This window comes from Vicugna pacos, unplaced genomic scaffold, assembly GCF_048564905.1.
Source record: "Vicugna pacos unplaced genomic scaffold, VicPac4 scaffold_104, whole genome shotgun sequence".
NCBI lineage: Eukaryota > Metazoa > Chordata > Mammalia > Artiodactyla > Camelidae > Vicugna > Vicugna pacos.
The window spans coordinates 728943-753966 of record NW_027328784.1 but is presented as its reverse complement, the minus strand read 5'-3'; the positions used below and the strand labels follow the sequence as shown (position 1 = coordinate 753966).

Here is a 25024-nt window from a genome sequence, read left to right as displayed (position 1 = left end):
TTCTCTTATTGCCACATACCATTTCCTACGAATTAAGCATATCAATGTCAGTCATTTGGGCCACTTGGGAGAAGCTGCACGATGCCATTCACAGGGCTGGGACATGACAGCCACACCAGTCTAGGTTGAAAGACCAGTGGGGGTATTTCCATGGTAATCACGGGCATGCAGCAAACTCCCCAGCTTCAATGACCTCCTCTCAAAGTTGGCGCCAATAAAACTACCAAGCAAAATGCGTGATGATTCTGGCCAACGTCTGTTTATTAGTTAAGTGCCTGTGACACCTGCCACTTAATAGGGAATGAGTACGATCAACGAGGCCCTGTCTACCTGGCCACACGCGCCCTGCCTTCCTGCCTTGGTGCAGCAGCACAGCTTGTTTAGCTGAGATGAGCGCCCCCAGAGCAGCCCCGACGGGAAAGCTCCCAGCTCTGCACGGCCAGACGTGCTCCTTTCCTTCTCAGAGCTGATCACAATTTGCTGTCGTCTGTTTTTATGTTTATCCCTTTTGTAACTGCCTCTCCTCCGGAGATTTTGCTCAAGCAGCACAGGACCAGGTGTGTCTTGTGGCCTGCCGGATATTCTGGGCTGGGAAACAGCCGAGCCCACATCTGGCTCTGGTGCTGAACGGAGAGAGCAGAAGGCCCAGGAGCCCATGCTGAACCGAGGCCCCTGCACACAAAATTATGGTCTGACTTTGGGCAAATTGCACAGTCTTTTTTACCCTGAGATTCCTCATCTGTCCATAAAAATAACTGCCCATGGCACACAGAGTTACAAGTATTAAAGGAAATCACCAAATTCACAAAGTAGCCAAGGGGCTACCAGTGCATCCTAAACAGACACATGCTGCCTTTAAGGCTCTGACACACACCAAGCGTGGTGGTCGAACAAAGTGTACACTGCTAAGTGTCAGTGTGTTAAGTGCTTCATGTGTGCTATAATAATCTTCAGAACTTACAACAAGCCCAGGAAGTAACGAATATTATCATGCCCATTTCACAGACTCACCATCAGTTTAAGAGAGGTTACATTCAAGTCCAAGGCGCTATGGTGAGTAAATGGCGATTTCAACCTGAATATGGGCCCAGGCCTGGGCTCCATCTCTGTCCCATCCACCTGACCACTGCCTATGAATTCCACCTGTCCAATACCCAAGTTGAAGCCAGCCAGCTCTTAAATGCAATGTGTGTCACCGTTTGTCAATGATGGTTCATTACCATAAACAGTTCTCAGAAAGCACTTCAGAAAGGAAAGTTGGACTCACATACCTGCCCACAAAGAAGAAGAATTCTGCCTTGCCTTCTTCTGTAACGTGCAGAAACCCTTCCCATTCACCACCGAATCCTTTTGTATGCTTCCTCCGTGTTCATGTTTACACATGGCTTATTAAAGTAGAAGTTATCTGCAGTAATTCCATCTCGGTTCCATTCCAAGCTTCCAGATTATCCATAATCAGGGTAATACCATAATTTTCTGTGAATGAAAACACTACAAATTGAATGAAAATATTGCAACCATGTCACTAAACAAAGAATGCTGAAAACAAGTCATCAGCGGCTGCCGCCACCCCCCAGTGAAGACAGGCCTGCAGCCATTCACAATGGTGCCCTCTGAGCAGACTCAGAATAAGAAAGGAAGATTACTGGCCCTAGATAGCTAGGTGCTTGTCTAAAGTATATATTCAGTCAGCCCAAATGTTGGCTTCCTCCCATATATTGAAAAGCATTAAATTCATGAACTTGAGATACCTGGCTTTCTTTAGATAACAAGCAATGTTTTATTGTCCTGACTACCTGGTCTTTGTTGTAAAGCTCCTATATAATCCTAGCTTCTCCCCTACTCTTGCGAGCAGTCCCTCAGAGTGTTCTGAGAGGCGGTCATCCTGGCTCGAGTCCTTCTGACAAATAAAACATAACTCTTAATATTCAGGCTGCACGTTTATTTCAATCAAGTCCCAGAATAGACACAACTCATCAATTGTGTAATGGGACACACTGGATCAGGAACCAAAAGAGTGTAGTAGTCCCTAAGAACTACGGCTCCCTCTTTCTTCCTGTCATTATACAATCCCACCAGAACTCATTACTTTGCTGTCTGCTCCTCTGCCAACCAAACTCAGAGAAGAGTCAACTCAGCAGAGCGTCCTGCTGGGGAGAACCCCCGCAGCAGCACTGCAGGCTGCCTGCCCTCCCGCACGCTCTGACGACTGCTAGTGTCCTCCGTGGAAACCAGGCCAACAGAGCTGTTCCCTACAGCTACAAAGTCCCAAATATTAAATAAAACCTTTCATTTTATACTATATGTTACATATATACCCATCTCTGAAAACAGCTTTGCCAGAAGCCCAAATCTTCAACATTAATCTGCAAAGGCAAATCAGGTCCCCAAGGGAAAACAAGTCTTAAGACGATGCTAAGACCTCCAAAGTCCTCTCCACGACCATAAACCAAACTGCCTGTAGGTCTGCAGCTGCAGGAGGCTACATGTCTGCTTTTAAAGCAACCCCTTCCTGCCCTCGGGTGCTACAATGTCCTTCTACGCCCTCCCATCTCAGGGTAAGAGCACCCACTGCAGAACCTTGCAGGGCAGCACTGACAGGACTGGACAATGAGGATCAGAGCTAAACTAAGCCTTCTGATGACACGAGTTGTCACTCTGTCACTTTACAGATGAAGATATATATAGAGAGAGGTGGGGTGTTATTGTTCAAAGTCACACAGATAAAAAGTGACAAAGTCTATAACTCTGCTCCTCCCTCTGGTGTGACGCCCCAACTGGGACAACCACAGGGTTCTTTCGTGCCTGCCTGACCAGTTCTTTCCTATCACTCATGACCCACCACAGGGTCTGAAATTAGCCTGCATTTGCAGCATCTTTTCCCTCCAGTTTCTCAGGAACAAGGCTGTTCGGGCCACTTTATGACTTCCAGGTCCCCGAAATCTCCGTGCTCAGGCTGCTCTTGCCTGTGCATCCGGCCCGCTGCTCAGAGGCTCTTCCTCCCCTGCAGGAGGACGTTTCTACTCTTCACAGGGACACCCCCTTAGGGGATCCCTCCTCTTGCCCTCAGCATGGCAGGTGTCCCAGGCCACATCGCGAGATGCCCCAATAGGACTGCATCTGCCCAGGTCTGCTAGTCAGACCAGCAGCCTCAGAGCCAGGGATTATGCCCAGGTCACACTGCAAACCTACTGCCCGCCTCACAGACCCCAGCCAGCAGGTCACCTGGAAGTCACAGCAAGTGCCCCACCCAATCCAGAAGCCTCTTCATTTCCCAGCACCACTGATGACTGGTTTCCAAACTTTGGTCAGTTTCGCACAAAACAACACCTTCTAATGTGTAGCGGGTGGTTATTGCTTCTGCACCCCATTCTTACTGAAAACGTTAAGGGAAACCAAAAAGCCTCTTCTCAACCCTTTTCTGATGATACCCTCCCACCCACAATACACATATGCTCAAGAGATTTGGATCCACGTGATTTTGTTTCCCTTACGATAAGTGGCTCAAAACACTGCGGGATTATTTTTCCTTTGAGGGTATTAGGACTCAGTTTCTCGGCTTTAATCTGTTTTTGTCTTTGTCTTCTTTGTTCCTAGCAGTTGCCACCTCTTACTCCCTTCAGCAGCCTCCCTCCCAACTTCTAGTCTAGGAAATCAGCTGTGATGAGGGGCACGGGGGCATTCACAGAAGATGCAACAAAGGCAAAGAGAGGCTATATAATTTGCCAAAGATATCACCTTCAACCCCCAACAGAGTGTGTCATGTCCCTGTGTTTAACTCTTATTCTAAGCAAGTTAACTTTTTGTAGATTATGTTTATAAAGATGAGAAATCAAAATACATACAAGGACACACATCAACTCTAAGATATTCATTAACTCCACTATTTTGTTTCTATTTATTTTATTTGTATTAAAAAATTAAGAACCCCTGCAACCAATATAGCAAAATGTTACTGGGTTTTAAATACAGAATATAGAGGGGTTAAGTGTGTCATTACTCATCCTTATATGTATGTTCACAAGATAAAATTATTTGAAAGTCTCTCTCCCCTCTCCCTACTCACTACTGGCTCTCACCTGAGATCCCAGACCACACATCTAACAACCTTTCACTTTACCCACAGCTGAACTCATCAGTTTTCCCCCAGAAATTCCTCTGCAGCTTTCCCTCCTCAGAACACAGCAGGACCATCATTTAACTCATTAATCCACCCAGAAACCTGGGCCTTACTCCATCCTACCTTCACAGACAGCTTTAAATCTTTCTTTTTACCATCTAAACATGCCTTCAATCTGTTCGCTTTTACCCACTATCCTACCGCTCAAGTGGAAGCCACCAACACTGCCCACCTGGACTCACGAGTCTCCCAAGTGGCCCCACAGCCACTCTCCCCTACTTGAGACAAATGGGATTGTGTCACTCCCATGCTTTTTGGGCTCTTTTCAGACCCACTGCTCATAGAAGAAACTCCAATTTCTTCACCTTGTGAAGGTGTTTGCCATGAAACTGTCAGCTCATGGAGGGCAGGGCACGCCCTCTCCCCTCAACCCCACTCTCTGGCAGAGCATCAGCTTGGGAGGACCCGCTGAGCTACATCAGCCTGTATCCTAAACCTGGTCTTGGGTTCTTAGCAAACTGCTTCACTTATCCATACATATCCAAGGTAGATAAGAAAGATTTTAGATGTTGAGCTAGACTATTCATTTGGGGATTTTGCACTGGCAACCTGCAAGTATATGTTCTAATGTTTGTGTCTTGTTAAAACCACACCCAGATTAAAGGAGTATTTGTGGAATGTCTTCGGAGTAAAAGGGTTCTGTACTTTTACAGATTTTATGTTTTATAACATGAATAACCCGGACAGGGTCACAAATGGAACCGCCTCACAAGTGACAGAAGACAGGTGAGATGCATATAGCAACAGGTCACAAAGATGGTAAGAGCAATGTTGTTTCTCCAAACCCCAAAAAAATTCCTCCAAGAACAGAAAACTCAGAATTTTGAAAGTAAAATACTATCATATAAGGAAAGAAAATAAATAATCCTCTTCATCAGGGTTTCAAGATCTGACTGCAGAGTTATTAGCAGGCTATACTGAATCCTAGCACAGAAAAATCAGATGGACTACTGGTGAGTAAGTTCCAGGAAAACGGCAGTAATTCCTCCACTTGAAAGAGGACACACACTCACTTGTTCAAGGTGATTGTAAACAACATTCTGCAGAAATTCAGAAGATTCAGGCACCGCTTCTAGATGGTGATGACACGGAAGGATGGCTTGGATGCATGCTTCTAACTGAGTCACCGGCATTCTTACACTGCAGGGGGAAACGGAGGCCCTCAGCCAAGAGCAGAGATGTTCCTGTCATGTATCCCAGGTCGTGCCTCGGGGACTCAGTGTCCTGTAGCAGTCCGGCCCCAGGCGAGGACCAGCAGCGTGGCCCACCCAAGCAGGAAGGGCACTGTGCTTGAGAAAGCCCACACCAGATGGGAGCAAGAGTGGCTGGTGGGGTTTTGTGAAACTATGAATGCTCATAGAAAAACACCTGCATACATTCAAGTGATACAATTAACAGTAGCATTCTTTTTAACAAAATTTCAAATGTCAGTGGTAATTTTACCATTCCTTTTCTCTTGTCCCCTGCACTCTGAGACAGGCTTAGGTTCTCTCACACTTGCAGCTCTGATGCAATAGTTGTGAAGTTATTTTACTTTACTGCAAGTGTCTTCGCTCCACGTGTCACTGTGACTGTCGTCTCTTAACACAGTCAGATATCTTCCTGGATCTCTCCATGAGTTCCTTGCTCCTGCTTCTCAGATCCTGAGATAAAGAACAGGTGAAGGCACATGACTGGAAAAGTCAATGTGGACTTGAGCAAAGTCCTCAGTGACCCCCTAGGTGAGTGTTGACCACCCCTTAGCTTCGATTCTCAAAGTTCTGCCCAGGGTGACATCCAGACAGGAGGGAGTCCTGGGCCCAATTAAAAGCTGTGTGGCTTGGGTGCGGGGAAAGGTGCAGGAGCTAGTTCCGTAGCCGGGACCCTCCACACCTCTGCTCCTCTCTCTCCCGAGGCCCCGCTGCCAAGTCACCACGCTCCCTGATATTCTGTCCTTCTCTTCTACTCTACTTCAAGCGCTTTTCCTCTTCCTTTATTCCCTGATTATCTGCAGCTGGAGAGATTTTTCCATCACAAAATCTGAAAAAATTTCCTGCAGCTGAAAAAGAGGTCTCCAGAGGTCAATGCCCATATGGTGGTTCCTGAAGAGAGCCCCTGGTTAGGGGGACCCTCACCAACACTCACGGGACATCAGGTATGTTACAGGGTCGACCACCCCCAACAAGAGTTTGCTGTGACCCCAAGGCACGCACAGCATCCCTGCTCACTAAAGTGTAGTTGTAATCCGTTATTAAGAAGCAAAAATAAAAAAAATTTCTCATGTTTCTTACTAAAATTATTTATGAGTTAGAAAAAGAAATTGTAAAAGAAAAGAACAAATTTGACTCCATGTTAGATGTGTTCGTTTGGCTTTAAACCTGTACCTTGTTTTCTAGGCTCCGACTTGCTATCTCTGCACCTTTTGTGAAAAAAAGTTGCCTTTAGCCTGAAATATCCAGGACAGCCTATTCTCCGGGCTCTGATCTTTAAGGATATTAGCTCTTCTACACTTATGTACAGATGGCAAGTGGCAAAATAGATAATAACCTTTCTTTCATTTGGAGGTTTTACGGGGGCACCTTAATTTGACCCACCATGGACAGCTGCAGGAACAAAGGATTCCAAGGACAAACAATTCGTACAGCGAGAAGTTTGCAACAACCAACCACATCCCCGCCGCTTTTTAGTATAAAAGGAGACTGAATTCTGCTTTGGGGAAGAGAGTTCTACTGGATATCAATATGCCATTTTCTGGGTCTGCCAGATTTTCAAATGAAGTCACTATTCCTTACTCCAACATCTATTCTCCCCATTTATTGGCCTGTCATGCAGCAAGCAGAACGAGTTTGGACTTGGTAACAAAATGACTGCATTAGAGGTAGTATGTCTCCACTGTTTCCTCATTTCCAGTATGTCACAACCTATCAATTTTATATGCTGTTTAACAACATGACAAAGACCTATTATACGGAATTGATTCCACAGAAATAAAATTATTTCTACTCCCTCAAGACTTTTTTCTTTTCTATTTTATTTTGTTTTGCTTATTGAAAAGAAAATAAATGTCAAATCATTTTATTTCATGTATTTTTATAGCTACATAATGTAAATACTACAAAAATATTTAAATTGCAATAAAAATTGTTAATATATTTGTATAAAGATATATAAACAATCAATGCAGATTAGGAAAGGAGTAGATATTTACTAAAAATCTACTGCACATCCAGTCTTTTACAAGCATATCCTGGAATATAAGCTCTATTATCCAGGAGTCCCCCACCCCCATTCTCACTGCCGATTCCCTTAGTAATCAACTACCAAGGCACCAGCATAGAACCATGCGATCGCTATTTTAGGTATAAATGAATGAATTAGCTCATTCAATTCTAAAACAGAAACCTTAAAATAAATACTGAACTTATTTACAGATAAACAAATTTGGACACAAAAAAGTACAGTTTCTCCCCCAAGACACAAAGATAATAATTGGTAAAGGCAAGATTTGAACTAATCTGCCTGATTATAAAGCTAAGGTGGAAATCCCCTTCGACTGTGTAGGTCCAGCAGCACAGCCCATCACCCTATCTTTGTTCAGATCTGGCTTTAGACAGCCTGAGACAGCACCCCATTCCTATGGAACTCGAGGGGAAACGATAACAATAAGGATTTTATATTCAGTAGTTTCTTAGGTCTCAATTATATAAAGTGTCAGCAGGTCAGCAGAAAACTCTGGGAAATATGAGTGGGTCCAGAGCTTTTCGCTGATAAGAAACTCAATCTATCAGGACAGAGTGACCTTCCCATGAGTGGCCTCATGAACATAAACTAAAGGCAGCTGAAATGAAAACTAGCAAGAACATGGAAGTGAAGCAGGAAGGATCCCTACTATCCCCTGCCCAGTTGCCTCTTCACCCGCGTGGACAAGATGGCAGAAGACCCAGGTTCTTGTCTAAGTTACAACATCATGGATTCTCACCCATAAAATGTTGCGACTCTATGCTGTCTTAAGTCCTTTACAACTAAAATATGATGACACCAATATCTCAGCGGAATGTCTATGTCTCCACTTTCTCTCTTCTATTAGGAGACTATATCTATGGCCACAAACAGAAATTCAATTAAAAACACCATGCACGAAGCCTGGTGAAAGTCTGTGTAAGAGACATTGTTCTCACTCTCTGTGAATGAAAACTCAGAAAAAGTGGACCTTCTCCCTCTGTAAGTGGGAGGTAGACTGATTTTGTGTGTGTGTGTGTTTGCTCGCACATGTGTGTGTGTAAATCATATAAAATATATTCTGGGATTTGCACAGTTTTTTTTATGATACTATCATTTCATGAGGATGAGCCAACCTTTAAAGTAATTTGAATCTATTTTTCTGAGAGGCTCTTTTGGTGGAGGATGGGAAAGGGGAAAGGAAAGGAGGAAAGAAGTAAATGAAGCAAAGCTGTAAGAATACTGCTAGGGAAAGGCAAGACATTAATTTTGTTCCTACTTGCATCACACACAAATTAGGGACTGGCTTTCCCCCATGTCTTCTCAAGCACTGAGCTGCAGAAGAACAGGCGACAGCCCATTTCTCACTGAGCTTGTGACTGTATGTGACATCTTATAGACACAAATTATTTAACCTGATCAAACACTCTAGCAGCAGGATGTAATTCTCCTAATTTGAGAGACAAGAAAACAGGAAGTGAAAGACGGTATATAGCTTGACAAAAGTCAGAGGACAAGAAAACTAAAGAGGATGAATTCAAACTAAGATCTGAATGCAGAGTCTGATATTCCCACTCCCAGGGCTGGAAAATCCTTAACACAAGGTTCCCCAGCTCCTCTGCATTGTTCCTGGCACCAAGCATTTCCCATGGCGATGGTCTCCAATTCTCAGACACAGTGCTCTGTGCAGCCAATAACCTCCATTCGACCTTGATCATCTACCTGCCACGCCTACCAGGCTTCACCATACAGGCAGGAAAGCTGGATTTCAAGTGCATACAAAGCCACCCTGGTTTAAGCTGGACTGTTTATCAGCTTTTCCAGCATAAAGGCAGCCATGAAAGTGCTCACAGTTTGTACATGAGCCACACTACCTCTCTCCATCTGTCTCCCCACCTATACTACTTAGCTATGACCATTTTGAGAATCTTGGAAACAAATTTTTAAAAACAGAAAAGAAAGGATTCTGTAACAAGTACTTAATACTTACAATTTTAAATGAGAAGTTACAAAGTGAGTATTTACAAACCGAATCTGCCTTCCTAGGTGTCAGTTTTAACAGTTAAAAAATATAATAGCAAAAATTTCTCACTTAAAAAATTAACAAAAACATCAACAATAATCTGGAAATAACTCAAAAACAATGCCCATGTTGTACATGGAGAAAGTACAGGACTGTACTGAGGGGTAAAGTAAAAGTGTGAAAGTAGAGACATCAACCTTTTGTATGGAGGAAAGCAGTTTTAAAGATGTACGTTCTCCTAAAGATAATTCAAAATTACTAAAAAATCCCATGACAACACTTATCTGTTTTTTTTTAACTTGAAAAAATTATATTAGAATTCTTCAGGAATAATAAAGTCATAATACAAGCCAAGAAATTTAGGGATCGAAAAAAGAATCAAAAAATTCGCACTGTAATATATTAAATAAATTTTTACAATATGTAAGATATAGTGCTAGAGTAAGAAAGTAAGATTGACAGAAATAAATCATGAGCTCAAAAAGAGACTCTAGTATACATAAGTATTTTTTACAGGTGGGATTTCAAATTAAAAAGCAAAGTATGAATTTAATAATTGTCTTGTTACAATCAGAGAATACCTGGAAAAAACAAATTCTATTCCCGTCAAAATGACCACAAGAAAAATTACAGAAAATGATGTAAATATTAGAAAGTACTAATAAGAGCAAATACAACTCTTTGCTCATATCAATTCAGCTTCTCCTCACTGTAACAAGTACCATTATCATCTCCATCTTAGAGATTAAAAAAACCTACAGAAGAAATTTATACCATTATAAGAAAGCATTTCTAAGAATAAAACCCAAAAAGAAGACATTTACTATCTTAAGATTATTTTGGGCCACAACAATAATGAACCTACTGAACAAAATGAAAGGCAAGAAATGACAAGTAAAAGCTCTCTGATACATGTTGATGAAGACAAGGGGTTAATGTTCATAATACACATTGAGCTGTCACAAAGCAGCAAGAAGCTCCCCCACTTAAATGTTTGCAAAGGACAAAAGGGATCATTCACTTTTTAAAAGTCAGATGGCTAATGAGTGAAAAATGCTCAAAACCTCACTGGTCATCAAGTGCAAACTAAAATAATGAAAATCATTTTGCTCGTCATATTGGCAAATATGTTTAAAAGATATTATAGCTAGTGTCCATCTTTGAGACAACAAACTGTGAGCGATCTTTTGGAGGGTGACATGTCAATGGATATGTAAACTCTGAAAAACGTGTGTGCACACAGGCTGAACTCCACTTTTAGGAATCGTTACATTTAGAAAAAATCAGTTCAAAAAGATGTACTCATCAGAACATTTGCACAGCACTGTTTACAATGGTGGGAAGAAATGCTGAAGTGAAATCATATCCAGCGATAGAGAATTGGTTACATAAGTTATTCTACATCTTTTCATTCCCCACAGGAGAAGGAATTTCAAGATTCACTTGAAAGCATCCTGTGATGTATGAAGTTGTCACATCCAAGGACTAAATTTCCAGAAACCTTAGCTAAAGGAATACTCATACAAGATCACAGGAATGTTTGTACAAGAAGGATGCCAGTCAAACACCCTTTCTGACAGTGGAAAATGGAGAAAACTTAAGTGTTCACCATCAAGACAATGATGCGGTAAATCACGGAGAGCTGTGGGCACTAAAGTTGCAGCGTTTCAGCGTGGTCCAAGGCCTTGTCCACAGTACTCTCCCACGAAATGTGTCGTTACACAAGAGACCAAACCTGCACATCAGGAGACCCCTTTACTCTATCTGAAAGGACCGGGTGAGTCTGGAGTGGGAGGAGGTCTATGATATATACGTTAGTGAATAAACTGAGCTACAGAAAACATATAGTATGGCCTTATTTTTCAATAAAGCATATATACACACACATATACATAGATTTCTCATATACGTGTATGTATGTGTGTATATATATATGACAAAGGCATAAAGGTCATGAAATATATACTCCACATTGTCAGCAGCTTTTACTCTCAGGAAAAAAGGGGAAGGGAAGTAGGGGACTTTCGGTACCACCACAGTTCTCTTTTCAGAATTTCAATTAAGTATACTTGGAATTTAAAAGTTTACTTAAATACAAAGTAAAATGGACGATGCCTCCACAAAACAGAATGCTATACTGGTCATTAAAAATCATGTCAGGGGAGATAGAATATTGTAGAAAAATGTGTAATAAGCCGAATGGAAAATGGAGGTCTCCACACAGTAAACAGGCACACAGTGCTCGCTGGTTTTTATGACAGAGCTGATACACACTGATGAAAAGAACAGAAAATAGATGTTAAAGTGTTAATTATTATCTTTGAGTACTGGGACCAGGATAGACACTTTTGACTCTTTTTTCAGACTTTTATATTAAATACACATTATTTTTCATCTGAAAAATGCATTTTTAGATGTCTAGTACCACACATTGGAAAAAATACATGAGTAGTTACAGAAACAAATAACTAGGAGACACCGCAGCACCGTCAAACAGTGTAGAAAGGGCGATCCTGAATAACACCACGCAGTTACATAAGGACCCACAAAGTGAGAGCACCCGCTGTAACAGGACGCGGCTCCCTTCCATTTGTCAGATGTGTCTTCAGGGCTGAGGCAGTTCTGAGCACGGCCAGTGTCAGTGCTGGTGTCTGGATGGATGCCACTGGAGGTGAGGGCACCTGCAAGCCGAGAGGAAGAACAGAAATCATCCTCTGCTTTTTCTGTCTTGTTTCTTTGTTACTTTTAAAGAGAGGCGTAAATAAGATAAACTGAATCTTCCTTACTGAAATTTCAGTAATAAAGCCATTTTTAAAGTGTTCACAACTTATATTCTGCCTATAACTGTCTTTTCAAAAAAGTCTCATATTTATTAAATGTTAATTAACTCAGTTAATTAACTACATGTTGAAACCATTTAAAAAACATGAAATGCACTACGTGAAAGCACCACACATGCAGTGACTAGCTCAGCTGTCTTTACGGCAGTGCAGTCAGCCCCCACCATCCCGAGACCCTGAACTCCTGATGCTGGGAAGAGAGCACGCTGCTTCCTCAGATGGAGAGAAACGGTAAAAGCATTTTCTGAAATCTACAGCACTGACAAAACATAACTGCTTAATCCCAGGCTCCTTTGAGGATGTCATTTTCCGTTTCTGGCCAACACCCGTCAATGAGCAGAACCACCCCATTCCCGAGTCATGGGACTCACGTGGGCAGCAGTTTTGGAGAAATTTCCAGGTATAGAATGTTAACCAACTATACATAAAACTCTGAAAAAGAAAAGATGCAATACTCAGATTTTGGAAGACACTCAAAATATTCTCCTAAGTCTTAGTATTTGGAAAGGCTGGGCTTCTCCTAAGCCACTTATTTATTTCACAGCCAGTGAGCATCTCCCACAAACCCTGTTTCCCTGGGTGTGCTGGGAGCCTCAGGCACATTGATGCTGTCTATCTTATAAGTCACAAGGCAGAGGCGTGTGTCTCACGCCTGCAACTCTCACACAGGCTCAATTCCGAGCCTCAATTTGTGAACTTGGCCCCATTTTCTCACCTGTTTATTTGGTATCTGTTCTTCTGTAAGCTGCCTGAAGTGCTTCTTGGAACAAGTCAGAAGAATGAGTGGGTAGAGAAATGGACAGATGGACAGGTGAGAGATGGGCAGACAAACAGGGAGACTCCAAGAGAAGGAGAGCAAACAAAATTTCCTATGCAAAACCCTCTTCTAGTCAAGGAAGAAAACCATCACGAAGAAGTGTGAAGAGGCAGGTGGCTTAGGACTGTTTTCTGGATTCCATCAAAAGTCACACCACGTGATGAGAGGGTAGAAGTATAAATAATAAAAGAAAAAAAGCATGCATGTTTGAAAAATATATCTATATTATGTACTTTCTAAAGAATAGATTTATATCAGCAAGGCTCAATAACACAATCTTTGGGTATTTACAGAAGTGAGAATCCCATCTCCAATCCACAAGACATCCCTTCGGAGCACTGAGGGTCTACACGGTGCGATCATAAAGCCGTAACCGCAAAAGCTGTGCTATCCTGCACTTACGAGGAACGAGCAGCTGTGCTTGGCCTGCCCACGCGCGTCGTTTACAACCCACAGCACCTCTACGGGGGAGGGATGACTAGCGAGCCCTGTCTCTGCAGGAAAGAAAAAAGTCCGGGAGAGGCTAAGCCGACCTACAAGTTCTCCATTTCACAGGACTTGTCACTCCAGAGCAGGACTCGAACTCGGCCCACGTTTGTAACCACAGTACTACCGTAATTTATGTGCTTTTTGTGTGTATAATACATTTGTTTCTGGCATGAAAGTGTATTTAATAAATGATCGGTTGTCTTGTATATTTCATTAGCTCACAATCTTTATATTTTTGAATTGTACTCTTCCCCTGGAGAAATGAACGGAAAGAGCAGTAATCAGAATGAGATGGGGCTTCATTCTTTATCTGTTACCTCATCTCATCCAAGTCCCCAAGCAGGGAGAAGGAGCAAATGTTCTCTTCATCTTTTAAAGAGAGGGCTCCAGTGATGGTGATTTATTCAACTCCAAAACTAAGTCTGGGGGAAGGGCACATGCAGCAACGAGAGCAGTATCACCTGTAGGAAGGCGAAAAGAGCTCAGGGGATGGCTCAATGGGTCAGCCTGATTTAATTTCAATTGATAATTCAATAACACACTCTAAAAATACTAGCATGCAATGGATTTGCTCTTTCTTGACATCTAGCAAGTTTCCACAGCCGACATGTAACATTATCATGAACTAGTGAAAAGAAGAGTCCACAGACAAGGAAAATCAATGCCACAGGCAGGCTGAAACCCAGGCTGGAGGAAAGGAAGAGAAAGGGCATATTTAAGAAGAGGGGAAAGTCTGGCAAAAAGACATCATCACAAGGACTCTCAAGCGTCATCCAGCAATCATATAATCATTCTTTCAAGAGAGAGTTACTTAGGTCCTATTTTGTGCGAGATTTTACAAAGGGCAAAGAGAGACCACAGCGTCCATGGTGGCAGCAAGTTGCGGGGCTATAATACAATTCTAATCTTGGTACCTTGCACAATTGTCCTCAGTATAAATGCAAAAATTAAAGTAAAATAATACTATGTAAACCATACACATTGCTGAAATAAATTAAAGAAGACCTAAATACCTGGAAAAACAAACCACGCAAATTCCTGGATCACATGACAATATTCTTGGGATGGCAGTGCTCCCCAGAGTGAAGCACACATACAACGTGGTCTTGATCACAATCCCAGCGGGCTCCTCAGCAATAACTGACTAGCTTCTGCTACAATTCATATGGGAATTCGAGGGTCTCAGTAACCAAAACGTACCTGAAAGAGTAGAACAAAGTGAGAGGACTTGTAATTCTCAATTTCAAACATTACAACTGTATCTACAAGTGAGATTAGAGGCCATTTTTAAGGTATTATTGTGTTTATCCTTATTTTCTAAATTCTGTACAACGAATATACCTGTTAGAATAAGAAAAATAAAAACTAAAGTATCTTTTAAAACATGCACACCGATTCATTCATTGGGGAAAATTATTTTAACTATAAAGAGGTAAACAAATATCTAGTGAAAAAGGACTACTTAAAAACAAGTCTGCATTTACAATTTTCATAAATTGAAAACTGAAAAGCACAAACACATCAAATTTCTAGGGAGACTGGTGAAACATATTAATAATTATTTTCAAAGATTCTAATTGCACAATGAAAACACAAGAAAGAGAAAATCGTGATTGACAGGAAACTGCGAACACGTGGAGAGCAAAGGCCTTGAAATCACTGTTCCTTTAACTCTGCTACTAGCTCAATAGGAGAGGAAATTCCTCACTGAGGGGACAGTGGAATCCCATGCATAAGATAGGATACACAGTACAAACTGCAGTAGTATCGGGAGTGAATATGTTAGAAGAATTCTGAAGTTACAACATTGCTGAAAAACTATAAAAACACTGACAGACAGATTAAAACACACAGTCATACATATTATATAGAAACATGAACTCTGCTCCCATGTTGCATAGAAATACAAACATATTTGTTCATTTATGGGCACTGATTACTTTATCCCAGGTAGAATATTTCAACTAAAACAAATAATCAATATTACACTCCTATTGTCAAATGTACTTGATAACTTACTCTGCTATGTAACCATATGTGTCTAAGATAGATCTAAAATTAGTGAAAAAGAGCTTTGTATGGTTTCTTGAATTCTTCTCAAAATTCCAAGCTTAATTTTAAAATAGATCTGAGCAGTATTTCTGTATTATCTTTTCCCTTGTGAAATGAACAACACAGTCTGCTGTCAAAATTCTGTGCTTACAATGATTCACAAGCACCATATCCTCACAAAACTGCTGGACAGCAAGTCACTATCCAGACACTGTGACCAAATAAATGAAACAGAAGGAAGACAGTGATCCTATTCTGGAGGGCTTATAGTCTGTGTCAACACTGGGGTTTTTACTTGATTGGTTTGATTGGGTAGCAAAATAAAATCAATCAAGTACTTTCTTTGAGCATTCTATAAGTCATGACTGTTTTTAGTGTCATTAGCAGGAAAGACTTAAGCATGACTTGGTTAGGTCAACTAGCAACAATCATCACTGGAGAGTGAGTAATAAAGAAGTTAACTGATAGCAATGCTTCTGCCTACATGAGACCTAAAATAAATCTACACTGATATCCGAAAGGAAAATAAGGAGATGAGGTCCCCAATGAGAAAACAAACTAACAAGAAATCAAAAAATGAAAGTCATTTTCATTAACGATTCCAGGCAGTAGTGGAGCATGGTGGTGAAGATCACAAATGCTGGGGACAAACATGAGGGTCTGAAATCCCACAGCACTAGGTAGATGTGACACTGACATTTCAGTGAAATTTTCTGCATCTCAGTCTCCTATCCATAGACTGGGGACAACAACTGCACCCATCTCCTATAACGGTCCTAAGAATTAAGTTATTTTATATATAAAAGCTTAAATAAAATACCTCAGAGTTTAAATAATACCCCAAAAGCACAAGAAACAAAGAAAACAGAGACAAATTGCAGTTCATCAAAATTTAAAACTTTGCTTCAAAGGGCACCATCCAGAAAGTGAAACAACAACACAGAGGAGAAAATTTTTTCAAATCACTTATCTGGTAAGGAATTTGTATCTCAAAATGAAGAAAAAAAACCCCTACAACTCAACAATAAAAAGGCAACTCAATTAAAATGTTAATAAAGTATCTGAAAAGGTATTTTTCAAGGAAAATATATAAATGTCCATAAAGCACAATGTAATGATGCTCAATACCATTAGCTGTAAGGGAAATCAAGTCAAAACCACTAGGAGAAACCGCTTCACACTCACTACAATAGGGTATAATAAAAAAAAAAGCGTAACAAGCACTAAAGAGGACACAGAGGAAGCGGAGCACGCAGCCCTTGCTGGTGAGGATGTAACACAGCGTGGCCACTTTGGAAAACAGCCTGGCAGGGCCTCAGAGAGTTGAACATTTCGTTTCTGACTTACCCAGCAATTCTGCTCTCTGGGCACACACGTAAGAGAACTGAAAACAAATATCCACATAAATAATACCACATGAGTGTTCACGGCGACATTACTCATCACAGCCAAAAACAGAAACAACCCAAATGCGTATCACCTGATGAATGGGTAAACAGTGGGGCCCAGCCATAGAGTGGAATGTTATTCAACAATAGCATAGCATAGAATAGTGACTAAGGCCACAACATGAGCAAATATTGAAAACGTTACTCAGTGTGAAAGAAGTCAGTCACAATAGACGTTTCCACTTATATGAAGTGACTCGATTTACATGAAATGTCCAGCACAGGCAAATCCACAGAGAGAAAAGTGGCTCCTTGGGGCTGGGGGAGGATGGGGAAGATGGGAATGTCTGTTTATGCGTACAGGGCTTCCTGTTGGGGGGATGAAAATATTCTAAGATTGAATGGGATGCACAATTCTGGGCATAGAGTAAAAACCGATGTACATTTTAATGGGTGAATTGTATTAAAACTCTTAAGAACAAAAGGACCTTGGGCCAGTATCTTCCATAGTAAATGCAAATTGCTAACTTTTATTAGAGGAAAAAGAAACTGCTCTCAGCATGAAAGCAGGAGATCAGCAAATGTGAGTTAACCGAAATTGGACAAGAGCATTCCACTTGAAACAGTTGCTGAGTGTACACGAAATATTCAGAAATAGGAAAATCACCTTGACATCACGAGGAAGCATTCTGTTTCAAATACAGATCAAGGATTCGGCAAGCCCAGCTGCCAGAAATGACCAGAGAAGAAACCTGGTTTATAAAACTAGCACCAGAGACAACAAGGAATGGTGATGAGGAAAGCAGGCGGCAAATATCTGGAACAGTTCACTACAAATAATTTCTCCACCAAAAATTGAAAAATAAAATGAAATTGATGAAATGCTCTGTTGACATCTCGAGAATGGGCTTCCTTCGGTGCTCGACTGTTCTGTAACCCCGATTGAGAGACTAAGGAGAATCAGCATGGCTCCTGGGGGTCCCCAAAGGACTGCCCACCAGCACGCTGACCACCATCACATCTGCCAGGTTTGAATTGCAGAGAAGAGACCAAGTTCTGAAAGGCACAGGAAATATTGACAAGGGAAGAAAACGCTGAGGTCAGTCCTGGGACAGAGGCCCTCTGAGCAGAGGCCAGAAGGCTGCAGGTGAACTGCAGTAGACATGGGGCAGGAAGGGATCACGGGGGAGCATATCTCAATTCTCTTCTGTCTCTGCCTCCGGTAGGAGAGATAAAGCCTGCATCCTTCTCACCTGGAACTGTGGGTTCTGGCTGGAAGAAGTCTTACCGACAAGGAATGATTATTCAAGGCTCTGTGGAAAAAGTCAAGAAATCGAAAGGGATTAGGGAGCCATCTCCATGAGCATCTCAAATGCTCCCATATTTATAGGGTATAATCAAAGGAAAAATTCGTTAACAGTTGTGAGTTAGTAAGGAGGAAATTCGGGAAAGACAGGATGAGGCAGAGATTGTAGAATACACAATGAGTACAAAGGATTAGTGTATCTTTAGGGAAGTCATGGGGTGAGGGGAACAAGATACATTTTTAGATATGTTCATTAAAAAGCAGACCACCAGACCAGCCAGGTCCTTGTTTTGGGGATAATACATTATCTAACAACACACAAGCCCAGCGTTTATAGCTGAGGGTCTCGGTCCTTGCTTTACAACCAGCAGAGTGCTATCTAAAACCTCAACTACACAAGCAAAGCATTGTCTCTGCTTTTTAAGGCAAGGAGTCTGGAGTGAGGATGCACAGGAACTTGCTTGTAAAGCAGTATCAAAGCATATTTTTTCTTCTTAAAATTCAGAGACGACTGGGGTGTGTTACAATTTGTTAACCCAATCATCTGCTTCCACATGGAACCATTATGGAGGACACCCTAGGATGAAAATCCTGGATGTGGGTCTTTTCCTGCCATCTTCAGCCACTCTATCAGGGTCTAGGCACATCCGTGAATAACGATCCTACAGTACCACTCACTCTCTTAACTCCTGGTGATTGAAACTTAATTTTAGCTCTACACAACTTAACGTAGAAAAGTTTCAGCAATAAAAGATATAATATTCCATTTATATCTCATCATATTACTGACTTTCTGATTGCTCTAAGCTGCTTCTACTTGGTAAAGCACCTCATTCTGAAGCTGAATTCAGTAATTTCCATTGTGCATTTCTAGCCAGTTTGGGCTCGCTAAATTCTTTTGGTCAAATATCGATATACTTAATTGATTTCTTTGTTTATCAATTTCAACCAGGAGGAGAGGGAGTGTCACTCTTTTCCTCAGCCCACCCTCAACTCTTTTCCCATCAACTCAGGCCTCCTGAAAACAAAACAAAGTATTTTTTTCCCTTCTACTCTTTCCACAAACACAACAGGAAACATCAGCCTGGAGAAAGAATTCAACACAAATGTTAAAACAAAAATCTATAAACCTGAAACAATACCATCTCCGAATCATGATACACAATGACATGAGATTAAGTGTGTCAGGCACAAAGCATGAGGGAGCCTGACTACCTGATTTCTATTCTTCAAAGGAAGGAAGGTTTTCGTATTTTTTATTATCATTCTTGGTCATTGTTTCTGATTATGCCAAAAAATAATTTATGAAATATTTATGCACTGCAATAACTGATTTTTATTGTATCAATTTTAGAAGGCATTCAGAGGGGATAGGAAAACCCACCTCTGTAAAAAATGCAAAATTTCTTCCCCTGTTAAGAACACGTATACAAAATGCAACAGAGAATTCAAATTCTTGTGGAGAGGAGCAAAAGACACAGAATCAAATCAAAGTCATTACAATGAGTCAATTTAAAATTCACTGGACAAACATGCTCAATGCATACAAATAATTTTAAAGGCACACTGCAAACCATTCACTTAATGATCTGCAGGCTAGAGGAAGAATTTCACTCTTTAACAGACAACAGAAATCAATAGGGTGCCCCACCAAACAAGGAGCAGTGAACAATCAGGTTTTTAACAGTTCTGAGAAATCAGCATATTCTAAAGATCAAAATCCAGAAATTGTAAACATTCATTCAAACCACAATGAAAAAAGCACTTAAAGAAAAAAAAAAAAGAAAGTAAGAACATAGATCATTGCAACAGAACAATGAGAATTTCTTGTACCGCTAGAAGAAAGAACAGGATATAGCCTTTTACTTGAAAAGAGACTACTTTTAAAAATAACTGCTAAAACACATTTCATCATTCATGTTGCATTTAAAAATCTGAGGTACATGTATCTGATCAGAAAAGCAATTCTGAGTAATAGTATGTTACAATTCAGTGCCAGTTTGCTTTAGAAGAAAAGAGAAAAGTTACTGTTTCTAATTCTGCACAAAGTTTAAAGAACCTCCCTGCCTCTATCTCCTCCCATTTCCTAAGCTCATGCTCCCTAATCCTTCTGAAACAAGTATGAGAAAGTCTTATTCCCAATATGCCAAATGACAACTGAATATCACTTTATTAGTGTAAATATATGCCAACACCTTGAAATGGAGGAGAAAGGTATCAGAAGTCTATATGGAATTTCTTTCTACCTTCCTGAAATCACACACACCAACGTTCACACAGACACAGACACAGACACAGACACATACCCCCTGGATTACTGGGCACTTCACAAGCTTAGTACTTAACAACTTGTAGAAGGTAACTTTGTAGTTACTTTAAAATACAAAACTGTCAGCTTTTGAAAACCTTCATCATCTGCTAAACCATCAAAATATCAAAGAGACCCAATTAGCCTTCTCTGTAGAATGTAATTTCCCTTGATGGCAAAACAGTCTCTAAGAAGTACTGGATCAAAGATTCGTGTTTATCACTACCTATGATCGTTTTTAAGCACATTAACTGATTCAGAAATGTATGTCTCAAAAACATTTATTCCTATTGAAATAGAATCCGTGTTCAATTGTCTATACAGTGACTAGGTCCCATGATGGTGTTTAAGAGCTATTTTGTGTATAGCAATATTTACCTTCAAGTGCAGAAAAGGAGGGTGTGTATTACTCAGTTGTAGAGCACCTGCTTAGCATGCACAATGTCCTGGCTTCAGTCCCCAGTACCTCCAAAAAAAATAAATAAAAATAAGTGCATATTTAAAAATAAGAATAAAGTTATAAAAAATGCAGTCTAAAAACCACTGCAATCTAGGTGCTACAATTATACTAAAAAAACAAGTGTTTCTATCAAATATTAACTATATGCCAATCACAGAGACAACCAAAAGTCACACCTGAAGCATCACGTGTGATTCTCAGCAACCCTACTAAGTAGACACGGATGAGAAACCTGGCTCTGCGGATGAGGAGACGGAGCTCGGAGGAGCCGGGGACACTGACCGTCCTGCTCCCCGTGACACCGCGTCAGCCCAGGGCAAGCGCTGACAGAGCTGCACTGAGGGGACACCCAGCTGCATGGAACCTTGGGGCACTGGGGAGTCCCAGAAAACACTAAAAACTTTTCAGTGAAAAACCAGCTAAAATATATTACACTGTGCTGCATCCTTTAAACAGGGAAAGTGACTGAGACCTTTTTGATGCCTCCGTGTCCTTTCTGCCATTATCAGTTACTTGCCCTCACAGTGCGACCAGTGATGATCTGGACCCCATATGAAGTGCACTCAGATGGAAGACCTTTTAAAGCTGGTTTATGAAGTTTGTAAGACTGTCTATGACTCACAAAGGCGGTCATTCATCACTTCTCACTGGTGTGGACGTACCACCTGAAATCACTCCTTTCTACTTTTTAAAAGCCCTTCATCTACTCCAGACTTTTCAACAGCAAAGAAGTAGCTCAACCACAGACAGTGGACAGCTTTTCACCAAATGGACTCGAACAGCCCATCTGACAACCTGGAAGCCCTTGTCTTCTATTAAACCCACTTCCAGGTACTTCATCATTTTCTGATTGGTGGGCTCGGCCTCTGACTGGCCTACTCAGAGAGCTCCCAACCTCACATCCAGGGGTGGGAGAGGACCATGCTGTTGGGGGAAATCAGTGAGGAAGCTGGACATCCTCCAGCCACGTCTGCACGGGTAGAAGTGCCTCAACGTGCTCAGAAATTATACCGTCATCATCCCTGGGCTCCCATGGACTGGTTTCACATTAACCAAGCTCATGAGACACTGATGCAAGAAAACCAGAAACTTAAATTTTTAATGTAACAGAAGATGTGAATCTATGAACCAGACTGAAATATCAGAGTTCAACCATGAGTACATTTTCTCCTCCACGGCCCAATCACGGGCAGGCAGTCACATGGCAAGCATGGACAGAAACGGAGCAGGAAGGGTTTCTAGATTAATTCAATGGACTATATTTCTATTATACGAACAGATCTACTGCCCAGAAGTCAATTAACGCCAATCACGGTGCACTCTCCGTGGACAGCGGCCAAGAAATGACTATGAGCTCCTGTGTAACACTCCTTTCCCTGTCCTTTCTAGGCTAACTGATGCACAGAGGTATAAAGATTCAGGGATGTCGATAATGCTAAACACCCAAAGCCCATCTCTGGGAACCTCAAAACCAGACAGCCAGGGTTTAAATACCAGCTCTGCCAATTACTAGTTCTGTGATTTTGCCAACTTAATTACCCTCTGTGTGCCTCAATTTCCACACTGTAAAACTGGGATAACAATCAAACCTTCCTTACTCGCTTGTTGAGAAGATTGAAGGATTCATTTCTGTAAAATGCTCAGAAAAGAATGTAGCACATTTTGGGTGTTCAACAAATGTCAACTTAATATCAAATTGTTTTACAAGTCTCCCCTCTAATCATCTTATCTGTTTCCTGGCTAGCCTAAGTCCCAAATAAAATCCTTATTTCTCCTTTTACACACTCTTGGGGAGCACCCTTATGTTCCATCCAACCACCTGTTTAAACTGAGGGAGTGGATGTTCCTAACCACTCCTCTGGGCCATGGAGGGTGCTTCTCCCTTCACACCCCTGGCCCCTGGCCCACAGCTAGCACTCATTACACTAACAGAGTGAGGTGTGAGTCCGGGGAGACAAGCAGGGCATGTGAAACCCTTCCTTTCACTCCAGTGTTGGTCACCATTGGGAAGCACGCGGGATGCTCAGCTCCATGTCAGGAAAGCCCTGTGCATGAAAGGGCAGGTCTTCTCAAGGGAAGGCTCGCTGTGGCCCAGAGCTACATGGGACAGGGTGAGTCTGTATTTCTGGGACACAGTATCATGACACGCATTTTCCCACAGCCTTGAAGTTCATGGAGAATGTGGCTTCATCAGTAACAAAGAAGACATTTATTGCCTGTATACTCTTTTGTGTCATCTCTCAGTAGGCTGCTGGAGACAACATATGTATAAGTATTGGATCTCCTTAAACCCCAAAATATATGAAGTAACAAATAATTCTGTGGCTTAACGTTGGTTTAGGGCGACTGTGTAACAGTTCTGACTCTGCTGATGCTAAATTATGGGTATAGGAACTATGGAACCTCCTCAAATATCTTTCATCATAAAACCATCTCTTCTTATTTTCCTGTTTCTTAGTAATTGCCAAAGACTCTCAAATGTTGGCTTCACACAAAACAGCAGCTAAAGTTTAAGAGCCCTCTTGACATACACACTGTGGTAAACACTGCACATATTTTCTATTTCTCACAATTCTACAAATCAGATACGAATGTCCCCATCTCACAGACGAGGGAAAAACTCAAAACGAACTGACTCAGGCTCAAGTGGCTCAGTGGCAGCGCGTGCAGGCAAACCATATCAAAAACTACACCCCTTCGTATATGTACCAAATCTCCTACCACCAATTAACACACAGCGGCGGGGTCAAAACTCAGGGAACTCAATACACTTTTCACCTTTAAGGTCCTCCAGATGCCGCTTCTAGCTGTTTTATAAAATCCCGGCTCACTGGTTTCTAACACTAGAAGAAAAGCCCGATTTTGCTATTGTTTGCACAGCAAGTCTGAAATGTTCACAGTGAGATGACAGAATAAATCTAAGATATAAGCAGAATAACTTTTCCAGTTAGACAGACATAATGGACATTGGGCTATTCTGAAGCATTAAGTAAAGTAATCAAAATAAAATAACGTTGTTTAAGCCTCCTTTTACAAACAGGAAAGTTAAGACTGTAAGTAGGTGCAACAGTGCCACCTATGGGTAAAATGACCTTCCAGGTTACCAGGAAAGATGCAACACAAAAATTGCCTGTAGGATCAGTAACGAGAATCAGATAAATAAAACTTATATAGCACATGCTGCACTTTGATTCGGGGAAAAGGAGGGATATTCAGTATTTAATCTGATATTGCTAATACTCCTGAATATAAACAGAAGATATAGGCTCATGGAAACTCATCTTAGAAGAGGAAAGAATCCAGTTCAGCCACTTCATTTTACAGGAGGGGAAACTGAGACATGGGATCTGTCCTCCTGGCAATCAGCAGCAAAGTTCTCCTATGCCTCATGTCTTGCACTGTAGCAAAAACCAACAGATCTGTACTAGGCCTATATTCATAAAATTCACGTTTGTATTTTTCCAACAGTAGGTTATCTAAGTATCTTGCAAAATACTAAAAGAGCCAGGATATCATACAATTTTGTTGCCATACAAAAACATTTATTTACATAATAAAACAGCATGAGCTTTATTCTCTCTATTAAAAAAGTGACATGTCAAATCAATGTTTTGATATTTTAAACCTGTTAAGAATGTAGAAAAAAATCAAAATTTTCTTTAATCACAAAATAGAGGAGCTTATTCCCTGAAAATGATCAATATGGATTTTACTAAACTTAACGGTTCTGGTCAGAATCCCACGAATTTAAATGTCTGAGTGGATGGTTACACGGCAACATAAATTCTGATTTGTAACAATACATATTCTGTGTAAATAATCTTCAAGGTCATCTGATTAAGGCAATTTAACTAGTCCCTGTCTCACTAGAATGATACAGATTTCATTAAAACTTCATACTACACCAAAAAAAAAAATGAATCCTTGTTACTTTAAACCATATTCAAATATATCATACAAATA

General features: G+C 41.1%; 1 protein-coding gene across 8 annotated transcripts in view; it reads right to left on the bottom strand.

The window, feature by feature from the left end:
- The window catches only part of LOC140694779 (trafficking protein particle complex subunit 9-like), a 142020-nt gene that overhangs the window by 12287 nt on the left and 104709 nt on the right, over nucleotides 1–25024 (bottom strand). Inside the window, exons 2-3 of one of the 8 annotated variants that reach the window (XM_072957847.1) lie at nucleotides 12613–12673; nucleotides 11949–12082 (exon numbers count right to left, since the gene is read on the bottom strand). The exons of 2 other annotated variants lie outside the window; for them this stretch is intronic. In XM_072957847.1, coding sequence (XP_072813948.1) covers nucleotides 11949–12082; nucleotides 12613–12673 — 195 coding nt within the window. Of the gene's footprint in view, nucleotides 1–5643; nucleotides 5824–11948; nucleotides 12083–12515; nucleotides 12674–14657; nucleotides 14748–25024 lie in introns of those variants that run through there. 5 more of the 8 variants (XR_012070408.1, XR_012070403.1, XR_012070405.1 and 2 more) reach the window with 5 other exon arrangements.